Source organism: Chrysemys picta, chromosome 20 (genome assembly GCF_011386835.1).
Source record: "Chrysemys picta bellii isolate R12L10 chromosome 20, ASM1138683v2, whole genome shotgun sequence".
In the NCBI taxonomy this organism is placed as follows: Eukaryota; Metazoa; Chordata; order Testudines; family Emydidae; genus Chrysemys; species Chrysemys picta.
This window is the reverse complement of record NC_088810.1, coordinates 3,005,989-3,026,262: the sequence shown is the minus strand read 5'-3', so window position 1 is coordinate 3,026,262 and position 20,274 is coordinate 3,005,989. Positions and strand designations below refer to the sequence as shown.

The following is a 20,274-nucleotide window of genomic DNA, read 5'->3' as shown; positions in this document are numbered from 1 at the left end:
CCCTGCCAGAAACCCTCATGCCCGCCCCTAGAACCCCTGCTGGCTCACTGCTCGCCGCTTGCCCACCCGCCACTTGCCCACCCCGCTCGCTGCTTGCCCCCCCCAAGTATAAAGCCTCATTCAAAGACCCAGGGGTCACTATCTTACTGCACACAGCAGTCAATCAGTGCAGTTGAAGATAAATCTCTGCATTATGCATTTTTGTATAACTTTTATATGACTTTGTATTGAACCTTGGTAATGTTATAGCGGGCCCCTAAGGTAGTATAATTAAGGTAAAAGAAAAAATGTCTTTTTGCTAGAAGTAGAATAAGATCTTCCCCCCACTTTGTAATCAATTGCCCTGTTGAATGAATGAGGTGTGAATGAGGAAGGTGTGGAAGGCAGGCACTTCCAGACAGCTGCAACCCTTGGAGAGGGGCTGGGAGCCAGCCAAGGAGAGCTTTGCCCAGGGCTGAGTGGGACAGAGTTTGGGTGCAGGCTCCGGGCTGGGGCACTGTGTGGGGTGCAGGATGGATGGAGGGGTGCAGGCTCTGGGAGGGAGTGCGGAGGGGTGGGTGCAGGCTCTGGGACAGAGTTTTGGGGGCTGGAGAGGGGGGTGGTGGGTGCTGGGGGGGAGGGGACTGCCATCACAAGTGGCTCCTTCCTCCCCTCCTGCCCCTCACCATAGCCTCGGTGGGGGATGGGGCTGCCCCTTGCCCAGTGTTTGCAGGAGTGGTGGCTGGGGGGAAACCCAGTCAAACTCTGGTTTTACTCTTTCCTTGATGGGTCACTTTAACCCCTTACAAACCCCTTCCCGCCTCTCTCACCCCCCTTTCTACTGGGCTTGTTTGATCTTTTCGGTGGAGCCAGATGAAAACCACAAACCCCAGCGAGAGCAACAGGCTGGAAGACTAGACTGAACCCACCACCCACCCAGTCTAGTCCATCCCAGAGCCCAGGACTGAGGGCAAATGTCCCCCCCACCCCCGGCCACCTGCTTCCACTCCTGGCCTCTCCTAGTGCCGCCAGAGATTCTGTGTGGCTGCATCGGGTGGGATTTCAACCGGACCTGTCCCCCCCCCCCCCCCCCGCTAAATTCACCTCTGTTTTGTGACCACTCTACACCAAGAGCACCTTCCTTCCCTGCCCTAGAGCTGCTGGATGGCTAGAAAGGTGAGCTGGGTGTTTGATCGATCTGGAATATTATCGTCCCTCCCCACAAAAAAAAACCTTAATGTCCACACTGCTTGGGGGGGGGGATATTCCTCCCCCCCCCAAAGCCAGTCTATTTTATTGTTGCAGGGCAAATGAAGGAGCCAGAGTTTAATGGAAATATTCAGCCCCTACAGTGGTCTTGCAGCAGGGGAAGCAGAGTTGATGGGAAGGGAACTGGTTTGGATAGACGCCCCCATCCCCCTCCTTTGCAAAATAATTTGGGGAGGGGAATCAGATCACTCCGTGCCTCAGTTTCCCCTCTCTCAGGGGAGGGGGAGAGATAAAAGTCTCAGCCTGCCGTGTTGCAGACCTTTCGCATTCTCCCCTCTTGATGTATTTGATTTCCTCCTCCAAACCCCCCTCTCTCTCACCTGGAATTCACAGCACTAAGTACCGGCTCCGGGCTTTCTTCCTGGGTTACATGATCCCGAGTTTAGTTTTGAAACAGACGCAGGCAGGCACAAACTCACCCTCAAACAGCAACACCACCGAAAACCACAAAACCAACCCAATATTAGAAACCTAGGGGGAATCACGGGGTCAAACTCTCACCGACCGGAGCCCCAGCAGCTGCTCAGGTGAGTGAGGTCCACTGCCGAGATTCCTGTCTCCCACCGACCCGGAAGCCCCCTCGGCATCTCCTCCCTCAGCATCTCCTCCAGGTGAGTGCTGGGGGGAGGGGAGGGGAAGGCTGCAAAGCACATGTGCCTTCTCCCCCCCCCATCCTGACCTGCCTCTGCCTCAACCCCCCCACCAGCATCTCTCATTGCCTAGCAGCAGCAGAGAGGCACAGAGCTTTGCTTCAGGCAGGGACGCTGCGCGGGGCCCTCTTACGGGCAGGGTCCAATTCAGGGGAATCGGTGGAATCGGCCTAAAGCCGGCCCTGCCTTGTGGTCTCTCAATGTCCCTCCTCAGGGGCTTCTGCTGCCCCCCTTCATGGTCCCTCAATATCCCCTTCAGAATCCCCTGCAGTCGTCCCCATGGTCCCTCTATATCCTCCCTCAGGAGCCCCTGCCGTCCCCCTCACAATTCCTCTATATCCCTCCTCAGGAGCCCCTGCTGCCCCCCTTCATGGTCCTCAATATCCCCCCTCAGGAGCCCCTGCCATCCTCCTCACGGTCCCCCCCTCAGGAGCCCCCACCACTTCCGTAATGGTTCCTCAATATCCCCTTCAGAATCCCCCGCAGTCGTCCCCATGGTCCTTCTATATCCCCCCTAGGAGCCCCCACTGTCCCCCCACCATCCCTCTATATCCTCCCTCAGGACCCCCTGCCATCCGCCTCACTGCCTGTCAATATCTGCCTTTAGGCGCCCCCTTATGTCCCCTCAATATCTCCCCTCAGGGGCCCCCGCCCCGTTGCCCCGACGGTCCCTCAATATCCCCTTCAGAGTCCCCCACAGTCATCCACATGGTCCTTCTATATCTCCCCCTCAGGAGCCCCTGCCATTCCCCCCACAATTCCTCTATATCTCACCTCAGGAACCCCTGCTGTCCCCCCACAATTCCTCTATATCCCCCCTCAGGAACCCCTGCCGTCCCCCCACAATTCTGCTATATCCCTTCTCAGAAGCCCTTCATGGTCCCTCAATGTCCCCCCTCAGGAGCCCCCACCCTGCCTACAACTCTTCAATATCCCCACTCAGGAGCCCTTGCCCTCATCACCATGGTCCCTGAATATTCCTGAATATCCCCCCTCTAGAGCCCTCACCGTCCCCCCTCACCAACCCTCAATATCACACCTCAAGACACGAGGTCTGAGTCCGGTGGTGCGCCCAAGAGCCCCAGAGCCAGAAGCGGTGATTAAACTGTGCCAGTCCCAGCTGCGCCAGGGACTGACTGTGTGCCCAGACCAGGGGACTTTATCTATCTATCTATCCCCCCACACCCCATCAATCTAATCTATCTATCCCCACCCACCCTTTCTATCTATCTATCTATCCCCACTCACCCCCTCTATCTATCTATCTATCTATCTATCCCCACTCACCCCCTCTATCTATCTATCTATCTATCTATCTATCTATCCCCCCACACCCCATCAATCTAATCTATCTATCCCCACCCACCCTTTCTATCTATCTATCTATCCCCACTCACCCCCTCTATCTATCTATCTATCTATCTATCCCCACACAACCCCTCTATCTATCTATCTATTCCCAGACACCCCCTCTATCTATCTATCCCCCCACACTCCCTCAATCTAATCTAGCTATCCCCACCCACCCCCTCTATCTATCTATCTATCTATCTATCTATCTAGCCTCCATACACACCCATCTCTCTCTCTTTTCCTCCATTTCTCTATCCATCATTTCCCCTCTTTTGCTATTTCAGGTGTCTAGACAACTTTTCGGAGTGGGTGTGGATGCGTGTGGGGGGTGGGGGAGACAGCCCCTGAGTAGTGCTTTAATGAGCAGTTTTGCACCACAATTAAATTTGTCTACTTGACTGAAAGTGAATTAAATGAGTCTCTGTTCCAAATTCAGTGTTTTCCTTCTTTGTTAAGGCAATCCTGACATTTTTGGGGTTCCAGCCTCCAATCCCCGTGTCTGTCTGTCCAGTCCCGCTCTCTGGTATCTGCAGGAACTCAGAGCTGGCTGCAGCTAATCTGCCAGGAAAGGGTGTGGCTTCAAATTCCCCAGGGCTGCTTTTCTCTGTAGCAAGCAACAGAGAATCCTGTGGCACCTTTACGACTAACAGATGTATTGGAGCATAAGCTTTTGTGGGTGAATACCCACTTCGTCAGACGCATACCCTTAAAGGTGCCACAGGACTCTCTGTTGCGTTTTACAGATCCAGACTAACACGGCTACCCCTCTGATACTTTCTCTGCAACGTTGGTTTTCCATTTGACTGCAGAGGGAAGCAGACAGAGCCCTGCATCGGGGTGTGTCTTGTGCTTCACGGGGAACGTCCTGCTCGCTCGTGTGGCTGGTAAGAGTTTCTGCCCAGGTAGGGGGTTAAATCTCCCCCTCCCAGCTCCTGGAGCTGCTGCTAATCGCTGGTCGTGATTGCATTAACAGCTGGGTATGTTTACGAGCTCACAGCGCTCCTGAGGCCTGGTGGGGTGCGCAGGGGGCTCAGAGCAGGGGGTCGGGGTGCAGGAGGGGTGTGGGAGGTGGCTCAGGGCAGGGGGTGGGAGTGCAGGAGGGATTCAGGGGGCAGACTCCAGCCTGGCACGCACCGGGGGCAGGGCAGGCTCCCTCCCTGCCTCCCCTGCCCCCACGCCACTCCGGGAAGCGGCTGGAACGTGTGTGTGTGTGGGGGGGGGGGGGGGCGGGCACCGGCACCTGTGTGTTGCTCTTGCTTCAGGGACCGCCCCCAGCAGCTCCCATTGGCTGGGAATGGGGAACTGCGGCCAATGGGAGCTGCTGGGGGTGGTGCCTGAAGCAACAGCAACACACAGATGCCGACGCCCCGCCTCCCCCAGGTACAGGCCGCTTCCTGGTGCAGCGCAGGGGCGGGACAGGGCAGGGCGGACATGGAGCCTGCCCAGCCCCCGGTGCGCGCCAGGCCTGAGCCGCTCTAGGTAAACGCTGGGGGGTGGGGGGAGGTCGCGAGGAGCTCGCAGGCTGCAGAAAATAACCCCGCGGGCCGCATGTTTGAGACCCCTGCCCTAGAACTTACTCCATCAGCCCAGGTGTTTCTGCTGGGGTGGTGATGGCAGAGGCAGGCCTGCTTTGCTTCTCCCCTTCTGCCCCACACAGAGTCCCCTGCTGGGGTGGGGTGGGGTGGGAGTTAACACCCCAGTCAGATGCACTGAACAGCTACCCCCTCAAAGTGATGGGTTCAGGCTCTCTGCAGATTCAGGCAGCAGCCCTGCATTAGCTCATATGTACCTAAATGTAATCATATTTCTGAGTTTTTCTCACCAGTCACTAGGGTTAGGAAATTACTCTCTCTTCTTTAGTAACTGAAAGTTGGGATTCTGCTGGAATCAGCTGATGGACGCAGGAATTTACATTTACGATACCTAGGCCTTAATCCAGCCTTGAGTTCCTACTTGAGGTGACCGTTTTAAGTCACCTGTTTATAAACCAACTCAGAGTAATGGCGATCTCCATTTCCTTCTCTGCGGCAGATGGAGGCTCTCTCAGCTCTGACGAAGGGCATTGACATTGAGTCAGACCCTAAGGGGTTTTTCAATGCAGCACTACAGGTGTATGAGAAATTCGTGGAGCTTTTCAAGGATGGAGGCCAGGCAGAGGCAGCCTCCAAAGCTCAGGAGGATCTGGAGTCGCTGGAAAACACCAAGCTCAACATTGCTGTCACGGGGGAGACGGGCTCTGGAAAATCCTCCTTCATCAATGCCCTCCGCGGTTTGGGTGCTGAAGATCAAGGCGCGGCTCAGACAGGGGTGATAGAAACAACGACAGAGCTGAAGGCTTATCCCCATCCAAGCTACCTGAATGTGATCCTGTGGGACCTGCCGGGGATCGGGGCGATGGATTTTCGACCAGAGAGATACCTCCAGCAGGTGAATTTCAGACGCTATGACTTCTTTGTCATTGTTGCTTCTGAGCGGTTCCGATCCAGCCACGCCGACCTGGCCCGGGAGATCCAGAGGATGGAGAAGAAGTTCTATTTTGTGCATTGCAAAGTGGATGAAGACTTGGCCAACGCAAGAAGGGCTCATCCTCAAGCCTATGTCGAAGAGAATGTTTTCCAGAGGATCAGGGAGAATGCCAGGAAATACCTGAGAGACCAAGGAGCAATCGACCCCCAGGTATTTCTTCTCTCCAACTGGGACTTAGACCAGTATGATTTTCCCTTGCTGGAGGAGACGCTGGAGAATGACCTCCCCCATCTACAGAGACTTGTGTTCCTGCTCAGCCTGCCCAACTTCTCTCCGGAAATCATAGAGAAGAAGAAATCTGCTCTGCGGGGGCACATATGGAAAATATCCCTGGTGTCGGCTTTTATCAATGTCCTTCCCATGGGAGGTCTCTCTCTCGCCTGTGATGTTGGCCTCCTGTTGGTATCCATGATCGCCTTCTACAAACAATTCAGCCTTGACGATGACTCCTTAGCTAAACTGGCCAGGCAGGCTGGGAAGCCTGTCTCAGAGCTCAAGGCTGTTATCGTCTCACCACAAGGGGAAGTTCTCACCCAAGATGTATTAATGAAGAAGATTGTCCAGGTTGGGTGCAGCCTCACCCGCTCGGTTGAACAAAACTTTGACCTCGTCCCAGTGATTAGCACCCTGGCTGCAGCCGGGTTGTCCTTTGCCACGTCCTACTCCATTCTGTCAAACTTCCTGGAGAAGGTGGCTGAGGATGCACGAAGTGTTCGCAAGAAAGCTCTGGAGTAAGATGGGAAAGTGTCAAGATCGAGAAACAGAAACGCCATCGAGCCGAATCTGACACCTCATTCCCTAGGCCAAGTCACAATAATTACATTTAAAAAAAAGTTAAAACTACCCTGCCTCACAGGGCTGTCGTGAGGATTAATCCATCTGTGTTTGGGAGACACTCAGTATCTACTCTAGAACTACATCCATGGATCACTAAGCTGCAGATATGAACGTGCCGCTCCCATTCCAAGATGTCGTTTGAGTTATTGCTGTCTGTTGATGTCAGTGGTCTCTCATCTGCTGGAGCGTTGATTTGTATTGCACTAATTCTTATCCTATCCCCTGGCACGGCTGGCGTGTGTTAAATGTCTGCTGGGGAGGGTTGAGTGGATTTTTGTTGGTTCAGTGGCTGAACCAAAACAATCTTTAGAAAAATCAGTTCATTTAGAACCAAAACTGTTTTGTTTTTTTCAAGACTAAATAAATAAAAATCATTTTGGGGAGAACAAAACATTTTGTTTGCCCCTAGTTGATTTTCTTTCTTTCTTTCTTTCTTTCTTTCTTTCTTTCTTTCTTTCTTTCTTTCTTTCGTTTTGTTTCTGGAATTTTTTTTACCCCTCTGTCGTTCCCCTCCCCCCCATTTTTTTTTTTTTAGGTAAGTAAATTTAGCTACATTTCAAAATGAAACACCATCTGAAACCAAAAAGTCAAACCATTAGAAAATGTCAAAACAAACACAAAAAAAATTAAAAGGTTTTAATCAGCCAACAGTATTTCTCCTGAATATTGTAATGAGTTTTGGTTATCCTGGAAGTGCGTTCTTCAGCAAATGTATTATTCAATTAAAAAATTTCACCCAACTCTTCTCCATGTTACTTGGACTGTGATATATAAACTATCGCAAAGAGGCTTATGGTGCATAAACAACAGTTGACATAACATGCAAAGCCAAACCCACCCTGAGATCAGCTTTATTAATTAAGGGAACAACAGTAAAACAACAAAGAGCAACTCAGGCCTCCTCCTTATGAGTGGCTGCTCCCAGGGTCCTCCTTCAGCTTTGCTCTGCCCACATCCTAGGTCGTCTCTCCTCAGAGACCCACTCCAACCTCCCTTAAATCCAGATGAGTCTCCCATCTAGTGACTCAGCAAAATCCTCGTATTCCTTTCCCAGTAGGATCAATATTTGCTAACAGGATGGGATGTTCAGATAAACAAATGCTAGCCTAGTACACATCTCTGTCTCATAGCTAGTGCTTCCAAATATCAGTTCTCTGTATTTTTTTTTGTTCTGTCATCATGTTTCATGTAGAAATGGTTTTAGAGTTGAATAAATTCTTATTACATTGGAATCAAGAATCCGTGTCTCTCTCTAAACTAGACCCGTCACTAATGAACATGCTTACTTGCCAGTGTATAAATGTATCTAATTAGTAGAACTGGTTAGAAAACTAATTTTTTTCCCCATGAGAAATTTTGAATGCAAAATGTTTGTTCAAAATGTTTTGGTTGGAAGTTTGGAACCAATTCACACAGAGCATTTTTGTTTTGAATCCCCATTTATTTGAAACCAAACTGGAATTTTAAGTCAACACAAACATTTTAATTTCCAAATTTCCTTTGGGAAAACTGACAATATATCGGGGAGAGGAAAGGGCGGGAATGTTGGTGATTGAAACTGGGATAATTCAGATTAAACTGTGGAAAAAAAACACACTTGGAAAAAATCTCTTCCAAGCACTCAGAGAGAATTTGCTGAGCAGATATTTACTTTTTTTGTTTAAAAGGTGATGCTCAAGGGTCTGGTGGATTTTCCATCATTTGGGGTCTTTAAATCAAAATGGAGCATCTTCCTAAAAGATACACTCTAGCTCAACCGTGGGCTCGATACAGGAGTAAATCAGTGAACGTCTCTGGAACGTCTCTGGACCTCATACAAGTGGTCGGGCTGATGCTCTAATGGTCCCTTCCTGAATCTACAATAAGAAATGCAAAAGCTGTTTGGGGAATGTAGGTCCTTTTCTCTCCATGAAATTCTGTGTGCGTGTTTTCTGTTGGTTTGGGGCAAAATTTTGCATCAAAAATATTCAGGTTTTCAAAATCTAACTATTTTTGGGTGGGGATTTTTTTTTTTTTTTTGGATAAAAGCTTGAAAAATATTTGAAAACAGAAATTTCTGTTTCGATGGAAAAGCCACTGGCAAAAAAAACACTTGCTGGAAAGTTTTCACCCAGCTCTAATGCAAAGCTCTATTTCTTCACAAGCAGAGATCTCCATCACAGAGCTCTGAGTCATTACTTTTTCTATCTCTCCTCTCTCTTGTTAATCCTAAATGCTAATGAGTATAGATTATTCTTGATACACGGTCTTGTTTGCTATCTACTGGTGTCCTACCAGCCTTAAAAATTCTACCTTCTGTCTTTCCCTGCTTCCATTTTCCCTTTTTGTTAATATTGGCTGGGACATTTCGCCTTTTCCCCAGCAAGATGGAGTTAACAAAGGTGCTGTGGCCGGTAGATGACAGGATTTAGATTTTAAGCTTCCCGCTATGTCCAAGGAAGATCTTGAAGAGCTAGAGGCCGCCATCAACAAAGAAAACCTTTCAGAGGTGGCTTCCAAAGTGCAGGAATCCCTGGAGCTATTGAAAAATGCAAAGCTCGATATCACCATCACGGGGAAGTCGGGTTCCGGGAAATCATCCTTCGTCAATGCCATGCTTGGTGATGATGGAAGTTGATGATGAAGGTGCAGCCATGGCTTGCCAATCATGATTCCTCATCCCAAACACCTCAATGTGAGGATATGGGACCTACTTGGAATTGGGATTCCGAGATTCCGGCCTGACACCTACTTCCAGCAGGTCAACTTTGCCTGCTAGGATTTCTTCATCATCCTTGTTTCACACAGGTTCAGATCCACCCATGCTGACCTGGCCCAGGAGTTCCAGAGGATGGGGAAAAAGTTCTCTTTTGTGCACTTCAAGGTGGACATGGACTTGTGTAACGAGAGAAGGAAAAAGAACTTCAGCCAGGAAGGTGCCCTGCAGAGAATCCGAAGTGACTGCATCGAGTCCCCACAGAGACAAGGGGTGAGCTCCCGACAGGCTTTCCTCATCTCCAGGTGGGAATTCGACCAGTACGATGCTCCCTGACTGCAAGAAGCTCTGGCAGATGAAGTTGATGCTCACAAGAGACATGTTTTCCTTTTGCCCTACCCAGCATTTTCACACCCATCTTCGAAAGGAAGACGAAAGCCCTGCGGGGGCAGGTCAGGGTACAAGCCCGCACCATCTCTGCTGTTTTTAATCTGGCTCTCTCCATTGCTTGTGACTTCTCCAGTTGATGGACTGCATGTCAAGTTACTGCAAGAGATTTGGCTTGGATGATGACTCCCTGGTTAACTTTGCCCAGCAGGTTGGGAAGCCTGTCGTGGACTTGAGAGCTGTGGTAAGGTCTCCGTTAGGCAAAGAAATATCTAGCCATTTTACTTTGAATCTGCTGGGTCAGGCTGGAGGTGCTTGCATGACAAGAACCAGACATATCCTCAATGCGATACCATTGGTCAGTTGTTTGGTGGAGTGTGATGGGGTGTTTGGCTCACACTGGCCCCTAAGGGAGGCTGTGCAGGAGGCAGCCAATTAGAGAGGGGCTGTGTGGAACAGTCAATTAGGACCGGGCTGGCCCATATAAGAAGGGCTTCAGAGCAGCTTCAGTTACTCTCTGGAGCTCAAGGAGAGAGGACTAGCTGCCTTGCAGTCAGTATGAAGCTAGCACCCTCGACAGAGAAGTGCTGGGCAGGAACAGGGGAGTGAGAGAGCGTTTCTGACTGGCCTCTAAGGCCAGCCTGCTGAGGCCTGAGATAAGCATGAAGAGAGTCCCGGAGTCACCTGGGAAGTGGCCCCAGGATAGTGGACTGCAGTTGCCACGGAGGGAGGGAGTGGTGGGACAGAGATTGCTGGTCCCCCAAGAGGAGGAAACAGCGTGCGGCAGAGCCAAAGGGCAGCGTCACTGAAGAGGATGCTGTGGTCCGTGGAGAGACACGGGTCCAGGAACAGAGGTGAGACACCACCAGAGGAGGGAGCAGTGCTAATTCCCAGAACAGCCAGCAGGGGGCACCGCAATGCTGAGTCATGCCCGTCACACTCCCATGGAGGCACAAATGGCTTTTTCGGTCACATGCACCGTCCTGCAGCACTTTCTGGATAAGGTGGCTGAAGATGCCCAAAGGGTCCTGATCAAGGGATTGGCGGCAGAAGAGGAAAAGTGAGTTTGGGAGCACCACAAGTACAATAGCCCCCATGCAGAGACTCTCAAAGGAGCTGGGCACCAGGGGCTGGAGTTTCTCACCCACTGGAGAATGTTATTATGATTAATCATTTGTATTAATAGATGGAGCACTGGACTTGACCGCAGGAGACGTGGAGTCTGTTTCCAGCTCTGCTGCTGGCTGGCCAGTTGACCTTGGAGAAATCACTTCTCTTCTCCGTGCCTCAGTTTCTCCATCTGTGAAAAAAAGATAATGATATTGGCCTCCTTAGTAGAGCGCTTTGAGATCTGTGGATGAAAAGTACCATAGAAGAGTGAGGGATTATTACTGTTATAGTTATTATGATTACGATAGCATGTAGGAACACCAGTTGCATATCAGTAAACCATTGTGCTAGGCACGATACAGACATGTAAGACAATGTACAAAAGCAAGACAGGCCAAGAGGAAGAATGTTCCTGTGGTTAATACACTGGCCTGGAGCTCACAGGACCCTAGTCAGCTGGTGGGGAAAATCTATGGGTCAGAATCTCCATCTGGTGTGAATGGACCATAGCTCCATTGGAGTCAATGGGGCCAGATCCCAGCTGGGGTCAATCAGCCTTGGTTCCACTGGGGTTCTCAAACATCTTAGGCATTATTAATAGTTATTTTATTCTTTAAAATACCAGCTTAATGAGATCAGTGGAGTTTTACACCAGAGGTGAATCTGGGCCAATGGTAAAACCAAATACTTAGCAAGGCTTCAGATGACTCATAGACTCATAGTCTTCAAGGTCAGAGGGACCATTATGATCATCTAGTCTGACCTCCTGCACAATGCAGGCCACAGAATCTCACCCACCCACTGCTGTAATAAACCCCTAACCTATGTCTGAGCTATTAACGTCCTCAAATTATGGTTTAAAAACTTCAAGGTGCAGAGAATCCTCCAGCAAGTGACCCATGCCCCATGCTGCAGAGGAAGGTAAACCCCCCCCCCAGGGCCTCTGCCAATCTTTCATGAAGGAAAATTCCTTCCCGATCCCAAATATGGCGATCAGCTAAACCCTGAGCATGTGGGCAAGACTCACTAGCCAGACACCCAGGAAAGAATTCTCTGTAGTAATTCAGATCCCACCCCATCTAACATCCCACCACAGGCCATTGCGCATATTTACCTGCTAATAATCAAAGATCAATTAATTGCCAAAATTAAGCTATCCCATCATACCATCCTCTCCATAAACTTATCAAGCTTAGTCTTGAAGCCCAATAGGTCTTTTGTCCCCACTACTCCCTTTGGAAGGCTGTTCCAGAACTTCACTCCTCTGATGGTTAGAAATCTTCGTCTCATTTCAAGTCTAAACTTCCTGATGGCCAGTTTATATCCATGTGTTCTTGTGTCCACATTGGTACTAAGCTTGAATAATTCCTCTCCCTCCCTGATATTTATCCCTCGGATATATTTATAAAGAGCAATCATATCTCCCCTCAGCCTTCTTTTGGTTAGGCTAAACAAACCAAGCTCTTTGAGTCTCCTTTCATAAGACAGGTTTTCCATTCCTCGGATCATTCCTAGTAGCCCTTCTCTGTACCTGTTTCAGTTTGAATTCATCCTTCTTAAACATGGGAGACCAGAACTGCACACAATATTCCAGATGAGGTCTCACCAGTGCCTTGTATAACAGTACTAACACCTCCTTATCTTTACTGGAAATACCTCACCTGATGCATCCCAAGATCGCATTACCTTTTTTAATGGCCATATCACATTAACGGCTCATAGTCATCCTGTGATCAACCAATACTCTGAGGTCCTTCTCCTCCTCTGTTACTTCCAACTGATGCCTCCCCAATTTATAATCAAAATTCTTGTTATTAATCCCTAAATGCATGACCTTGGACTTCTCACTATTAAATTTCATCCTATTACTATTACTCCAGTTTACAAGGTCATCCAGATCTTCCTGTAGGATATCCCGGTCCTTCTCAGTATTGGCAATACCTCCCAGCTTTGTGTCATCCGCAGACTTGATTAGCCCATTCCCACTTTTTGTGCCAAGGTCAGTAATAAAAAGATTAAATAAGATTGGTCCCAAAACCGATCCCTGAGGAACTCCACTAGTAACCTCCTTCCAGCCTGACAGTTCACCTTTCAGTATGACCCATTGTAGTCTCCCCTTTAACCAGTTCCTTATCCACCTTTCAATTTTCATATTGATCCCCATCTTTTCCAATTTAGCTAATAATTCCCCATGTGGAACCGTATCAAATGCCTTACTGAAATAAAGGTAAATTAGATCCAGGACATATGCACTGCCTGTATCCCAGCATGCTCCAGCCTATGTCATCTCAATAGCTCTGTGGGCTTATGGGTGTGATGAAGGCTGTTTTTCATTGTCCGCTAATAGAGTCAGATTTATTTTTTATTGAAAAAATCCATAATTGCCGAAAACCAAACTATTTTGTCTTGGAAGGGCAGCTACAATGCTTCATGGGAGTTGTAGTTCATTTCCCCCATGTCCCCATTCTCCTCTATGGGTGAAGATCCCCGGCTGGACTACGTTCCCCATGATGCACTATGGTGAGAGGTTCTGGTCATTTTCTGCCTCGCTTTCCAAGAGGGGAAAGTGTGGTGCATCATGGGAAATGTAGTCCGACCAGTGACTGTGATCTATAATAGCAAATGGAGGCATGAGGCACCTGAACTACAACTCCCATGAGGCATCACAAAAGCATTTCCAAATCAAAATATTTTGGTTCATAATTTTTTTTTTTTTTTTTTTTTTGCAAACCCCTTCCATTTTATAACCATAATTATTAATTATGTATACAGGAACTCCTCACTTAAAGTCATCCCGGTTAACGTTGTTTTGATGTTAAATTGCTGATCAGTTAGGGAACATGCTCGTTTAAAGTTGTGCAATGCTCCCTTCTAACGTCGTTTGGCAGCTGCCTGTTTTGTCCACTGTTTGCAGGAAGAGCAGGCCATTGCAGCTAGCTGGTGGGTTGTTGGAACCAGGGTGGACCAGCAGCCCCCCAGAAGCTCCCCCTATCAGCTCCCCACTCCCCTAAGTTCCCTGTGCAGCAGCTGTCCCTCCCCCCACTGCCATGTGCTGCTCCTGCCCTCTGCCTTGGAGCTGCTCCCAGAGACTCCTGCTTGCTGTACAGGGGGAGGGTGGAAGAGGTGGGCTAATGTCAGGGTGTCTCCCCCTCCCCCCTGCTCGTGCACCCCGCTTACCCCATCTTCCATAGAGCAGGGTGGACACACGATGGAGGGAGGGAGCTTCTAGGCAGTAGCTGCGGTCTCAGGTCTCAGCAAGCTGATTTCATTGACAAGGCAGTGTACTTAAGCCTGGGGTCAGCTACTCCAGCTGCCTTGTAGAGTGTTGTGAGAGTTAACACTTGAGGGCTCAGCTCAGTGCTAGTTCATCATTTAGCAGTAAGGCATTCCCCAGGAAATATCCCACCTTCTGACTCCTCCACCTCAACCAAGCTTCACAATCATCATCACTGTGTACCAGTATTAAATTGTTTGTTTAAAACTTATACTCTGTGTGTGTGTGTGTGTGTGTGTGTGTGTGTATATATATATATATAAAAGAATCCCTCATATATATATATATAGACTTTTGTCTGGTGAAAAAAATTTCCCTGGAACCTAACCCCCTCATTTACATTAATTCTTATGGGGAAATTGGATTCGCATAAAGTTGCATTTTTCAGGAACATGACTACAACGTTAAGTGAGGAATTCCTGTATTAGTGCCCAGCACAATGAGGCCCCAATCTCGTCAGGGTCTGTGTGGCGCCTGCCATCATGGAGGCGCTGATCTTAGTTGGGGTTTGTGCAGCATGCGGTAGAGTGGAGGCCCCAATCTTGGTCTGGTTCTGTGCAGCCCCTGGCATAGTGGGGGCTCTGATTTTGGGGGGCACCTCTGCAGTGACAGCGCACTAATCTCAAGTGGGTTCATTTCTCTAAATTAAATAATTAATAATAATAATTAATAATGGGCAACTTAGACAGTCCCAGTTCTGTGCCCTAACTTGACCACAGCTGGTTGGGTGAAAGATGAGCATGACTAGCATATTTCTCTTCTCTTCCCACCACCCCCAGGGAGATGGCTGCTACAGAAGAGGTATCAAGGAACATATTTCAAGATCTGGATGTTAAACTCCCTGGTATGTCCGAGGAGGATCTTGAAGAGCTAAAGGCGGCTGTTGAAACAGGGAATCTTTCAGAAGCAGCTTCCAAAGCACAGGAGGCCCTGGAGCTGTTAAAAAACACTGAGCTCAACATCGCCATCACGGGAGAGTCGGGATCTGGGAAATCTTCCTTTGTGAACGCCATGCTGGAGTTAGACGACGATGACGAAGGAGCGGCAAAAGTTGGCATCACCGAAACAACAATGGAGCCAATCGCTTATCTGCATCCCACGCTCCCCAATGTGAAGATGTGGGACCTGCCTGGGATTGGGACTCCAAGTTTCCAGCCTGACACCTACCTTCAGCAGGTCAGCTTTGCCTGCTATGACTTCTTCATCATAGTCACTTCGAAGCGCTTCAGATCCTGTAATGCAGACCTAGCCCAGGAGATCCAGAAGATGGGGAAGAAGTTCTACTTTGTGCGCTCCAAAGTAGATGAGGACTTGAGAAACGAAAGTAGAAAAAGAAACTACAATCAGGAGACCACCTTACAGACAATCCGAGATGACTGTGTGGAGAAGCTGAGGAGAGAAGGGGTGAGTTCCCCGCAGGTTTTCCTCATTTCCAGGTGGGAATTCAACCAATACGATTCTCCCCAACTGCAGGAAACTCTGGCCAGTGAATTGGACGCTCACAAGAGACACATTTTCCTCTTGGCGCTTCCCAACATCTCAGGGCCAATCCTGGATAAGAAAAAAGAAGCCCTGAAGAGCCAGATCTGGAAACGAGCCCTGAAGTCATGTGCTATTGCAGCTGTTCCCATCCCCCACCTCTCCGTCTCATGTGACATTGACATCCTGGTGGAATCCATGACCGAGTACTGCAAAGTCTTCGGTTTGGATGAAGAATCCCTCATTAAACTCTCCAAACAGGTCAGGAAACCCGTGTCTCAGTTGAAGGATGTGATCAAGACCCCGTTGGCCAAGGAAATATCAAGGGAAGATGCTTTGGAGCTGTTGAGTAAAGTTTTAGATAGTGTAATAAGGTCATTCACCTTCGGGCTTTTAGAATCATTTAAACCTAAATCATCTCAGCCTACTCATCTTGCCTGGGAGCAAGGGGACAAGGAACAGGGTAATGCCATGATAATTATTAAAAAGTACATAAGCCTCCTACCAGTCTATGGAACCCTCGTAGCCACACAGATCTCATTCCTAGCTACATACAACGCCCTGCATTCCTTTCTGGAAGGCGTTGCTGAGGATGCCCACCGGGTGCTCACCGAGGCTCTGGAGGTGGCAGAGAAAAAGTCCGTTTAGTGGCACCGGGGAGGATGGCGTTGCAGTCAGAGTGTTGGAGTGTGACTCGGGAGACCTGCCTCCACCACAGCCTGCCTGTGGGACCTTCATCACATCTAGTCATCTCTGTGCCTTAGTTTCCCCTGCCTATAACATGGAGAGAATAATCCTTTGTCTACTTAGACTGTAAGCTTGTTGGGGCAGAAACTGTGTCTCCCTCTGTGTCCGTGCAGCGCCCGGCATAACGGGGCCCTGATCTGGGTCGGGATTGTAGAGATAATGTTTGTTGAGGATTATAATTCAGAGACGCTCCCACATAATGAAGTGTATTATGAATGCAGGAATTTAGTGATGTGCCCTGGAAGCTCGGTTGAGAACCCAGTACAGCTGTGCACAGCAATTCAGAAACAAACTAGGAGCTCTCTAGTTTGTTTTATTAAAGTTGTATTCCTGTGAGTCACAGACACACAGGACTCGTGCTCTCTAGGCTCCGAACGGTCCCTGGGAGGACCCCCCTTCAGTGTGACAGCCCTACTCGGGGGTCCACACTCTCTCTCGGGGGTAAAGCCCTGGACTCCAGCGCCTACTGGAACCACACCTCTCTAAGGGCATGTCTACACTTACCTCCAGGGCGATCAATCCGGCGGGGGTTGATCCAGCGGGGGTCTAGTGAAGACGCAATAAATCGACCACTGAGCACTCTCCCGTTGACTCCGGTACTCCACTGGAGTGATAGGTGCAGAACGAGTCGGTGGGGGAGTGTCAGCCGTCGACTTACCACAGTGAAGACACCGCAGTGAGTAGGTCTAAGTACGTCGACTTCGGCTACATTATTCACGTAGCTGAAATTACATAACTTAGATCGACACTCCCCCCGCCCAGTGTAGACCAGGCCTGAGCCTTAGCACGCCTGGTTCTGCCGTCGGCCCCCTCAGGGAGTCCCCTCGCTCTGGACCCCTGGGGCCTCCACACCCAGAGGGAATTATGCCCCCTGTTCTCTAGACCGGAGCGACTCTCAGCCAGCGTAAAACAGGAGGGTTTATTGAGCGTGTGAACCCAGCAGAGGAAACTCTCCAGCCTCCCTCAGCCCAGCACATCCAAGTCTCCCCTGCATCCAGGTGGGCTCTGCCTGCTCCCTCTCTTCAGTTGAATGAGATGTGAATGAGGAAGGCGTGGAAGGCAAGCACCTCCAGACACCTGCAACAATTGGAGAGGGGATGGAAGCCAGGTCCCAAGAACAATACAACTTGTCAAGTGGGCTCACTAAAGAAGATCAGACATATTGACGGCCTTGGGGGTTAGAAGCGAGAACCTTCTTTTGGAAACACCCTCTTTGAAAATAAATGTGGCAGCATTAAGACAACACCCAGAAGAAAGCAGCCCAAAGGACCAACTGACACAGACACAGATTTTGCATCCGGTACAGATTGGCATGAGAGGGAAGCTACTATAAATGTGAGGTGTCTTGTAGAGGACCCCGGGTCTCATCTTGTCAACATCAGCGCATCAATCCGGATTGGCAGAAGCCCGGCTCCACCCCTCCCCCATCTAACTCACCTGGCCAGTGAAGTTAAGGGGAGCAACTAGTTGGTAGCAACAAGAAGACGGAGTGTCCTTGTGTGTGTGAGTGCGTGAGTGTAATATATATCATATGCATATGATACAGTGTTGATTGATGCATGTATTACCAATAAATGTGGTGCTTTGCCTTATTCCCCCTGAAAAGATCCTGTGCAGTACTTTAATTACAACCTCCAACCCCCCCTGCTTCCCAGCTGGGCATCTGATATCACTGGCCCCAAGCCCCACCTCTGTCCTTTGTCCTTTGTCTTCTGTCCAGGTAAACAAGTCACCTGGATCCCCTCTCCTCTCATCCGTCCTTTGTTCCCCTCTGGCTGGAACCGGCTGGTCAGGTCACTGGTGTCCCCTCCCCTCAGCCCATTGTCCTCCCACTGGCCAGAACCAGCTGTGACTCTATAGAGCAATATATTAGAGAGCTTTCCCTCCACCCTGTCACTTCCCTGGTTCTTGTCACACAGACTGCAAGCAGCAAAAGACCAGCAGCCCATAGTGCAGACAATGTGATGTTTATTGGCGTTAATGTCCAGCAAGCATGAATCCAATTTCCCTTCCCCCCACTTCCTGTTTGACCCCAGTTTATATAGTAATATTCTCAGCTCTACCTTAACCAATCATTTGACTGAAATTTAACTAACCAATCTAACATAATTCTCCAACCAATTATATCTCATTACCCTAATTAATTTACACCTAGCAAAATGAATTATACAGCAGACAGAAACAATTACAGATCCAGACAGATGAAGAATAGAAAAGTGGGGTCCATTAAGATAAAACACACAGAAATGAGGGTTTCACAACCACAACCATTGAGAAGTGATTTCTTGCCAGACAGGATGCTATCCAACTAAAGCCTTGTCTACACTGCCACTTTACAGCGTTGCAACTTTCTCGCTCAGGGGTGTGAAAAAACACCCCCCCCCCTCGAGCGCAGCAAGTTTCACGGCTGTAACGTGGCAGTGTAGACAGTGCCCCAGCACTCGGAGCTACAGGGGGTGGGTTTTTTACAGTGCTTGGAGAGCTCTTTCCCAGCGCTGGTGCTGCGACTACACGAGCCACGTTGCTAGTGAAGACATGACCTACGTTTTCTTTAACCATCTTAAGATGTGTTTCTTTATCTGGTGGTGATGGGCACTATCAGGACAGGATCATCTTCCTAACAGCCTGTGTTAAATGTGGGAGAGGGGGTAGCTCCCTTTTATGGACACTCAGGAAGCCAGTAGCTATAAAATCTCTCTTAGTAGCTGTTCTCTACTTGCTCTACCTGTAAAGGGTTAAAAAGTCTCATTGCTTGCATAGGTAAAAGGAAGGGAGTGGGCCCCTGGCCAAAAGAGCCAATGGGAAGGCTCGAACTTTTTAAAATTGGGAAAAAAAAAGACTCCCCTTTTGTCTGTCTGTCTGTTGTTCTCCAGGGAGAGGCGGATGGGGCAGAGCGATGATGTAAGAAGCTTGGGCCAGGTATGAAAAATCCCCAGTATCATACCTAGAAACTGCTCATTTGAAACCCGAGATATGTAAGTAGATCAGGAAATGTCTAGGAAGATGCGATTAGGTTTATCCCTTTTATTTCTTAATGGCTTGTGGATTCTTCTGTGCTAACCCCGGTGCTTTTGTTTTGCTTGTAACCTTTAAGCTGAAACTCAAGAAAGCTATCCTTGGTGCTTAATCCTTGTAGTTTTTTTTTTTTAAACCTAGCAATAGCCTGAGTTCCCAGATGTATTTTTTTTTTAATTAATAAAATTTACCTTTTTAAAGAACAGAATTGGATTTTTGTGTCTAAGTCTACGTCTTCACTATGGGGCGGGGGTCGATTTAAGATAGGCAAATTCGCGTAGCTGAATTTGACGTATCTGAGCCAACTTACCCCATGGTGAGGACGGCGGCAAATCGACCTCCGCGGCTCCCCTGTCGACGGCGCTTACTCCTACCTGCACTGGTGGAGTACAAGCCTAGATTCGGGGATCGATTGTCACGTCCCGACGAGACGCGATAATTCGATCCCCGAGAGATCGGTTTCTACCCGTTGATCCAGGTGGGTAGTGAAGCCGTAGCCTAAGAGGTTTGTGCACGTATTGTTTAATTAGCTGGTGGCAAGAGCTCATTTCCTTTGTTTTTCTTTCTCAGCTCTTCCCCAGAGGGGAGGGGGTGAAAGGGCTTGAGGGTCCCCACAGGAAGGAATTCCCAAGTGCCCCTTCCTGGGCTCTCCAAGGGGTTCTGCTCTTGGGTGGTGGCAGCATGTTCGCGGGTCGAGGGGTATTTCCGGCTCCAGGCTGCGGCCAGCTTAGATCAGGATTCTTCCAGCTTGGCATCCATATTACCTGTAGCGTTACATCCTGGAAGGGGTCCCGGAGGGTGCTGGAGGGGTGTGTGTGTGTACTGGGAGGGATTTTGGGGGGTGCTGGAGGAGGTACCTGGGGTGTATCGGAAAAGGGTACCTGCAGCTTCACTTTGGAGGTGGGGGGCAGTGTCGCTTCCTGTCATGGTGGTGGACGCAGGCCCAGGACGCA

At 49.2% G+C, this 20,274-nt stretch overlaps 1 protein-coding gene across 2 annotated transcripts; it reads left to right on the top strand.

The window, feature by feature from the left end:
- Positions 1 to 4,030: 4,030 nt before the first annotated feature.
- On the top strand, positions 4,031 to 17,911 carry LOC101941098 (interferon-inducible GTPase 5-like). Of its 2 annotated transcripts, none has more exons than XM_065573618.1 (2): positions 4,031 to 4,135; positions 5,283 to 7,354. In XM_065573618.1, the coding sequence occupies exon 2, from the start codon at positions 5,283 to 5,285 to the stop codon at positions 6,510 to 6,512; it is 1,230 nt and encodes a 409-aa protein (XP_065429690.1). In that variant the 5' UTR covers positions 4,031 to 4,135; the 3' UTR covers positions 6,513 to 7,354. The 2 variants fall into 2 exon arrangements, with proteins under 2 accessions (XP_065429690.1, XP_065429691.1); XM_065573619.1 differs by lacking the exon at positions 5,283 to 7,354 and adding an exon at positions 14,860 to 17,911 and having other exon boundaries at positions 4,077 to 4,135.
- Positions 17,912 to 20,274: the final 2,363 nt, after the last annotated feature.